This window comes from Stegostoma tigrinum, chromosome 9 (genome assembly GCF_030684315.1).
Source record: "Stegostoma tigrinum isolate sSteTig4 chromosome 9, sSteTig4.hap1, whole genome shotgun sequence".
Lineage (NCBI taxonomy): Eukaryota > Metazoa > Chordata > Chondrichthyes > Orectolobiformes > Stegostomatidae > Stegostoma > Stegostoma tigrinum.
This window is the reverse complement of record NC_081362.1, coordinates 86,340,454-86,348,384: the sequence shown is the minus strand read 5'-3', so window position 1 is coordinate 86,348,384 and position 7,931 is coordinate 86,340,454. Positions and strand designations below refer to the sequence as shown.

Sequence of the window (7,931 nt, the reverse complement as noted above, 5' to 3'; positions counted from 1 at the left end):
GTTGAAGTAATTTGAACAGTTTAGAAATTATAGAAAATAAACTACAGGGGCACAGCTGGATGCTCTCAAATGTTGTAAAGCTGACCTTATTCTAGTCCCATATTTGTCTCATATCTTTCCTCATGCCCTCTCTGAGCCCATGATGTCCTGTAGAACTGCATGCTGCTTTCTCAACCCTATTCCCACTAAACTGCTGACCACCCAGCTTCTCTCCTGGCTCCTATGTAAGATAATATTATGAACAATTTTGCCTCCTCAGATGCTGTCCCCATCTCCTTTAAATCCTCTCTGCTGTCTGAGGAACTGTTGCCATCTCCTAAATTAAGATCCATCTTTCCTAGATCGCTATGATTGAATTCCTTTGTCAGATTTCTGTCACACCATATCAAAAAAAACTCTCATCAAAGTTAGAGATAGTAGGAACTGCCGATGCTGGAGAATCTGAGATAGCAAGGTGTAGAGCTGGATGAACACAGCAGGACAAAGCAGCATCAGAGGAGCAGGAAAGCTGATGTTTCGGGTCTGGACCCTTCTTCAGAAATAGAAGGTCTGAGGATGGAAGGTCTGAAGAAGAGTCCAGACCCAAAACATCAGCTTTTCTGCTCCTCTAATACTGCTTGCGCTACTGTGTTCTACACCTTGTTATCTCATCAAAGTTATAAGTGAAGGGCTGTATGACTGTGACAATGTTAAACTATGCTCTATCTTCTTTTTTAATCTCTCTGTAGACTTCCATGCAAGTTGATTTAACTGTCCTCTTCCGATGACTCTGCTGTCATGTGAACAGGTGGGACTTCACCCACGGGGTTCCAAATTTATCTAAATAGTTGCAGCCAGCAAGTCAAATCAGCTTTTAATTCCACTCTCAAACCATTACCTCTGGTGACCTGCAATAATCTATCCTCAGGCCTCTCTTAAAACTTTCCTACTCAAGATACCGTTTGCAACGCTACCTGAAAACACATTCATTTCCAGATGTATTGATGACATCCAGCTGTCCTCACCAGAAACTCTTCCAATCCCACTATGTCTTTAAATTCTTGATTACGTTAGTACTGGATGAGCTAACTAACCTCACTCCCTAGCCAAAGATCCCAATTCCCCTCTCTAGAGACTGAATGAGACTGTTTGCAACATTGGTGTTATATTAGAACCCACGATGAGCTTCCAACTATACTGTGATATCATTACTTAGACCATTTACTTTCACTCATCACTCAGGAGTTCACCTGCCGTTGAAACTCTTATCCATTCCTTTCTCATCTCTATATTTGAATAATTCTTTCCTACCTGCTCTCTTGCACAGACTACCCTCTAAACTTGAGGTCATCCAAAACTCTGCTTCCTGTATCTTAGCTCACACCAAATCCTGTTATCACATCAACCTTGCACTCACTGATCTATACTGGTTTACTGTTAAGCAAGTTCTTGACTTTAAAATTTATTCTTGTTTCAAATCCCTTCATAGATTTGTTCCTATATCTGTAATCTTTTTCAACCTCACTACCTTCTGCAACCTTGACCCACCTTTAATGCTGGATTTCAAAATCACAGACATTAACCATTCCACCATTTGTGGTTCAGAATTTGATTAACAAGAACTTAAGCTCTGGAATTACCTCCCTCTTTGTCTCTTCAGCTCTTTTTTCTTCTTTAAGGGTAAGGCACTCCTTCTTTCTACCTCTTCTTGACCGAGAAAAATTTGGTCACTTGCCCTAATATCTTTTTATGTTGTTTCAGAGTGCCCCTGTGAAAATCTTGTGATGAGTTATTAAAGATGCTGTATGTTGTTACAGATATACAGATATATCTGATAGATATCGTACAGATATGTCGTTATACAATTGTTTAATTTGAAGGATAAAAATACATTTTGTTTTAAAATCATGACAGAAATACTACACTAGGTCTGGGTTTCAATACACATGTATGTTTATATCCCTCCTTCCCTGCATTAAGATAGAAGATTAAAAACAAGATCAACAACTCGGATTTATACGCAACTTGCCTTCATCATAGTGAAACCTTCCATGGCACTCACAAACAATTGCAAGAGAGACAGCAATTAAGAAGCAGACATAAAGATAAGAGATTGTAGATTTGATGGCGGGATCAATAACCAGGGAGCATAGATTTAAGATAGGGGCAGGAAGTTTAGAGGATGTGAGGAAAACCTTATTGAACCATGAGTGTTGAAAATCTGGAATTCATTACCTGTAAAGGTGGTAGAGAGAAATCTTTGCATCACTGAAGAATTTAAATGTGCAATTGCAGTGCCCAGGCACACGAGGCTAAGGGCCAAGAGCTGGGAAAATAGAATTAGAACAGGTAGGGGCTTGTTTTTGAGTGGATGGACCGAGGGTCAAGAGGGCCTTATCTGTGCAGTAGACCTCGATGAGTTCAAGGGATTTCAAACAGATTTTTAAAGGAAAGAGATTTTACAGACAACGAATCTGTTAAACAGCGCTTTGATATAAAATCGTCAAAGCTGCAAAAAGAAGAAGGGAGACCGGGATTTCTCCAACATTGTCTCCCCATCCTTTCCCTTCGATTGACAACCGCCTTGACAACTGCGCTCCTTAGCAACCATCCGAAACAATATGGCCGACGACAAAGAAGCGGCAGGTAAGCAGCAGCTTGGATAAAGGTCGGCGATGGCGATGGTGATGGTGCAACCTCCATAAGACACACACATAGAAAACCCATCAACAACAAGGGACTCTTCAGGCCCGGAGCTTAATTCCAGCTTAATCTTTTCCGCCCAGATTCAAGATGGAGCTCAGCTGGAGACCTCTGGTCTTTGTTCTGAGAGGACGATGATGTGGAAAGAATTTTAACCCATCATTTGTAGACAGGGAGAGCTGTAGCCCCCTAGTGATTTGTTTTGCTCTCTGTCAAAAAGATCACGTCTTCATTAAAACTAGCGGAGCCTCAGCTTACTTTTTTTAAAAAAAAGCTAGAGGCGTTAAAATCCACGGTGTTTTGAAATCAATATCAGCGAGTCACCTGCCACTTGAGCGACACATTGAAAAAAATCATCTTTTCCGAATTATAAACAGAAACGTTATATTTGTTCAAAAATGCATGAATGGCGACAAATGAGTTTATTTAAAATCCAGCTTGACTAGCCACAGTTTAGTGCAATGAACATACAGAATGCTGGAGAGACTCACAGATCTGGCAGCACCCGTGGAGAGAAAGCAGAGTTAAAGTAGTGATCCTTCTTCGGAACAATTTAGTGAATATTATTTGCCATAATTCATGTCAGATTTGTAGAATTTTTAACTAGGAGGTTATTCTTATAGGAAATTGATTGTTTTACCAGCAGCTGTACTTTTAAAAACACCATTTTACTGATTTTTTAAAATCATATTTGTAAATGAAATTTAACTTTTAATTTAAATACGCCCAATTTTCACGTTGAGTACAGCCAAGAAGGACACTTTTGTGAAATGTTTTATCTAGCACCAACCAGTGACATCCATAAGAATACCAATGTAATGGAGAAACTATATTTGTACTGTATGAGAGGGGACTGTTGATTGATTAGCAAATGGTCTCCCAATGAATGAATTGCCATGGAGAATGTGCCAGTTCAATGGTGACTGACAGTTAACTACCAAGATTTGTTTACATTTTAAACCAGGCAAATTAGCTCTGATTCATCAACGCATATTCCTGAGAAATGAACCAGAGAATGGCCATCATCTATTTTCTTCAGTTGAAATGCGCACAGTGTATGTCCATATTCCAGCATCAAAGACCAGCACCCTCTAGCTTCCAGTTTGCATACATATGCCACAAACCAACTAATAACCCTACAATAACAAGGTGTAGAGCTGGATGAACACTGCAGGCCAATCAGCGTCAGAGGAGCCCCCCTGATGCTGCTTGGCCTGCTGTGTTCATCCAGCTCTACACCTTGTTATCTCAGATTCTCCAGCATCTGCAATTCCTACTATCTCTAATGATCCTACAATGTTTGACAGTATAATTCTTTGCACATTCAGGATCATGTAGCAAATATTGTCCATTTGCAGAGTCACATGTAATGTTTGGCACCATGTTTTGAATTTTGCAAGTGTGGGCTGGTTGATTGGTTGATTACAGTCTTATTTGTTGCAACAGCCAAAGTGGTTTGCTGTTTGATATAATTTTCCAGCTTTGAGGACACATGGCCCACATAGCTAGCACCACACTGACACTGAAATTCATTTACCACATTATTCATTTGTGTAACAGGGAAAACATCTTTTTAGCTTAATGGCAGAATCCTGTTAGTGGTGAACGGCATTTGTGATACCACTTTCAAAAGCTTGCTTCACCTGTTGATAAAACCTTTCAGATATTCGGCTTGGAGGCTCATGCAGTCAGAAAAAAAATTAGAGAGAATGCTGGCGACATCCATTCTGTGGTTCATTTCTCAGGCAAATGCCTTGACCAATCAGAGTAATATTGCCTGATTTAAAATTTAAACATGTCTTGGCATTTAATTGTCAGTCACAATCTAACTGGTAAGTTCTCCATGGCAATGTCTTTGCTAACAAGAATCCACTTGCCAACCAGTCAGCACTCTCATCATTCAGTATAAATGTTTTCCCTTATTTTCCAATATTCTTGTGAATTGTCCTGAGGAGTGCAAAATGAAAAACCTGAAAATAATGTGTCCTTTTTAGGCAATGTTCAGGTTCTGTACTACCAAAAACTATTTCTACACTGCTATTAAGAAAAGAGTACATGAAATATTAAAATTCGCTTTTTATATTTTGCCATTTTATTCCCTCTTTTGCTGGTAGTATGCAATTCATTTTCAATTTCTTTCTTGAACAACAATCAGAGACCAGAACCTTAAGGACAGAGAGCTATGCTATTCCCAAAGCAATAAAAAGCAATTTATCATGTCACTTCTGTGGGGATTTATAATCTTGCCAAAAAGAAAATCACTATTATCCCATTCAATGGTGTTGATGAAGAGTTTGGAATTATTTCAAAGACCAGAACATGTTGTCTTTTAATGCTATCAACAAAATTGTGTCACAGATGATATAAAATAAAATCGAAGGAAGAAGCATCCACACCATCATTATTCTGATGCTATTTGTAATTCATTTGGATGAGCTGGAGCTGTGCATTCTGCACACTTCTAACTTGAAATCATTTCACAGACGGCATGTGTTGCCGATTAGAATGGTAAGGCATATTTTCTCCTCAGGCCTCCCAATTTTTCCAAACCCAAACTTCTGAAAAAACCCATTCAATCAAATAGAGCCACTGAAAATTAAAATAAAATCAATCCTGGGCTCTCTATTTCTTTATTTTGTCTGCTAAGAAAGATGTCTTCACAATTATTTTAATAAGAACAGTGACCCAGTATAGTATGGAGTATAATTTTGGTTGTTCTCCCTGATATCTTCAGCTATATGTGAGGAACTGGACTTGAACCTCTACATAGACAAAGGTGAGCACTGTCCCAAGGGTAGTATCTTAGGCCCAAACCATCTTTAGCTACTTTAGCTACTGCCACTACAAATTCAGAAGTCGAAATGATTGTATGCATTTACAACTCCTCAGATAATGAAACAATCTGTACCTAGACAACATTCAGACTGGAACTGAGGACTGGCAAAATGGACGGGTTGGTGAAGAAGGCATTTGGCACGCTTGCCTTCATTGGTCAGAACATTGAGTATAGGAGTTGGGACATCATGTTGTGACCCTGCAGGACATAGGTGAGGCCGCTTTTAAATAACTACTTACAATTCTGGTCACCCGTCCACAGGAATGATTTTGTTCAACTTGAGAGGGTGCAGATAAGATTTACAAGGATGTTGCAGGAACTGAAGGGTTTGAGTTATAAGGAGAGGCTGAATAGCCTGGGGCTTTTTGCCCTGGAGCAGAGAGGTTTATAAAATCATGAGTGATATGGATAGGGTGAATAGCCAAGTTTGTTTTCCGATGTTGGGGAGACCAAAACTAGAGGGCATAGGATTAAGGGGACTTTTCACACAGCAAGTGATATGTGTATGGAATGAGCTGCCAGAGGAAGTGTTGGAGGCACATACAATTACAACATCTAAAAAGCACCTGGATGGGTATATGAATAGGAGTGGTTTAGAGGGGTATAGGCTAAACACTGGCAAATGGGGCTAGGTCACATAAGAATATCTAGTTGGTGCAGATGAGTTAAATCGAAGCATCTGTTTCCATTTTGTGTGACTATGACTTTATAATTCTATTTGTGTTGCACAAATGCCAGGCAATGAGCATCTCCAACAAAACATAATCTAGCATTTCCTTGACATTCAATGGCAGTGCCTTCACTGAATCCCCATTGTCAACATTTTGGGAATCATTCCAGGGATGCAGTGTATCCACCAAGCACACGACGGTAATTCAAGATTTCTTCAGTAGTATTTTACAAACTTATATACGTTGATGCAAATCTGCCACCAATTAGCTTATGAGACATTGCAATCACTCCACACCCAGTTATTTGAATGAAATTCCAGCATCCATCTAACTAGTGAAGGTTCTATTGATGTTCTCATGCAAATCATTTAAAAACTTGTGTCAGAAATATCTCCAAAAGGAGCCTGGCAGGACAACTTATATCACTGGTTGCTGTCCTTTTCTCTCATAAAATCTGACTGCCAATTGTACATGACAAAATCTAAAATTTGATGAGTTCACCATCTTATTGAAAGATTTCTGGATATGATAACATGGGTAGTAGATACTTATCATCCTCCTCCTTTCGTATCATCATCCATTTCTGCAAAAGCTTAGTCACATACGCAATGTCTGGCAACAAACTTTTAAGACCTCAGCCAATTCTCCTCCACCGTACCTTTTGCAAAAGCTCTGTCTCTTATAAGCAGATCAATAATATCCCATTCTTTTGAACATCATCAATCATTGAAACTGACATCAGTATCTACCTTTAAAGCCACTACTGTCTGAATTTCTTCGGTTCAATTTCCACCTGGATAAATGCATTTAACAATGTTCACAGTGAGTTCCAATACTTGTTCTACTCTCTCCGGTCTTATTCCTACAGTCAATTTCTGTGCGTGTGAATATAGAAAATAGGAGCAGAAGGAGACAATTTGATTCTGGTCCACCATTCAGTAAGGCCATGGCTGTTGTGTTTGTGTTTCGAATTCCACATTTCCATCTACCCTGGTAGGCCTGATTCCCCTGCCTAACAAGAATCTATCCACCCATGTCTTAGAAATATTCAATGATTTCTCCTCTACCACCTTCCGAGACAGAGAGTTCCATAGTAGTAACAAAAACAGAAATTGCTGGGAAAGCTCAGCAGGTCTGACAGCATCTATGAAGGGAAATCAGCATTAACATTTTGAGTCCAGTGACCCTTCCTCAGGTGTTCTGAGGAAGAGTCACTGGACCTGAAACATTAACACTGATTTCTCTTCACAGATGCTGCCAGACCTGCTGAGTTTTTCCAGCAATTTCTGTTTTGTTTCTGATTCATAGCAACCAGAGTTCTTTTAGCTGTATTTAGTTCCAAAGTGGTGCTGCTTTTATTTAGTTCTACTTCTTCCTTATCTAACATGGCCAGCAATTTCACCTCATTGATTGTGTTCCCAAATTCTTGGGCCTTCTTTGTCCATGTGCTATATGCCCAATAGGTGTTGAAGTACTTCCATATGTATGTTGGGAACAAAACAATTCTACCACATTGCCACTACTCTTAATGCCTTGACTATCACTTTTCTAGTTAGCTGCTTATTTGGCTGGTCAACCAAAGTCAAATGATGAATGAGCTTTCTTCAGCTTAAAAAAGACGATAATGCTGGAGCTATTCAATGCAACTTGAGCCAAAAGTTATATTCTCTGTCCCAGTACTGTGCCTGGCTGTACGTTCAGATTGAAAACCAATGGTGTGAAAACATGGAGTCATAGACTTT

At 39.4% G+C, this 7,931-nt stretch overlaps 1 protein-coding gene across 1 annotated transcript in view; it reads left to right on the top strand.

Moving 5' to 3' along the window:
* The first annotated feature begins 2,004 nt into the window (after positions 1-2,004).
* Positions 2,005-7,931, top strand: part of efcab2 (EF-hand calcium binding domain 2) — a 55,454-nt gene continuing 49,527 nt past the window's right edge. Inside the window, exon 1 of the mRNA XM_048535610.2 lies at positions 2,005-2,625. Coding sequence (XP_048391567.1) covers positions 2,601-2,625 — 25 coding nt within the window. The 5' untranslated portion in view covers positions 2,005-2,600. The remainder of the gene's footprint in view (positions 2,626-7,931) is intronic.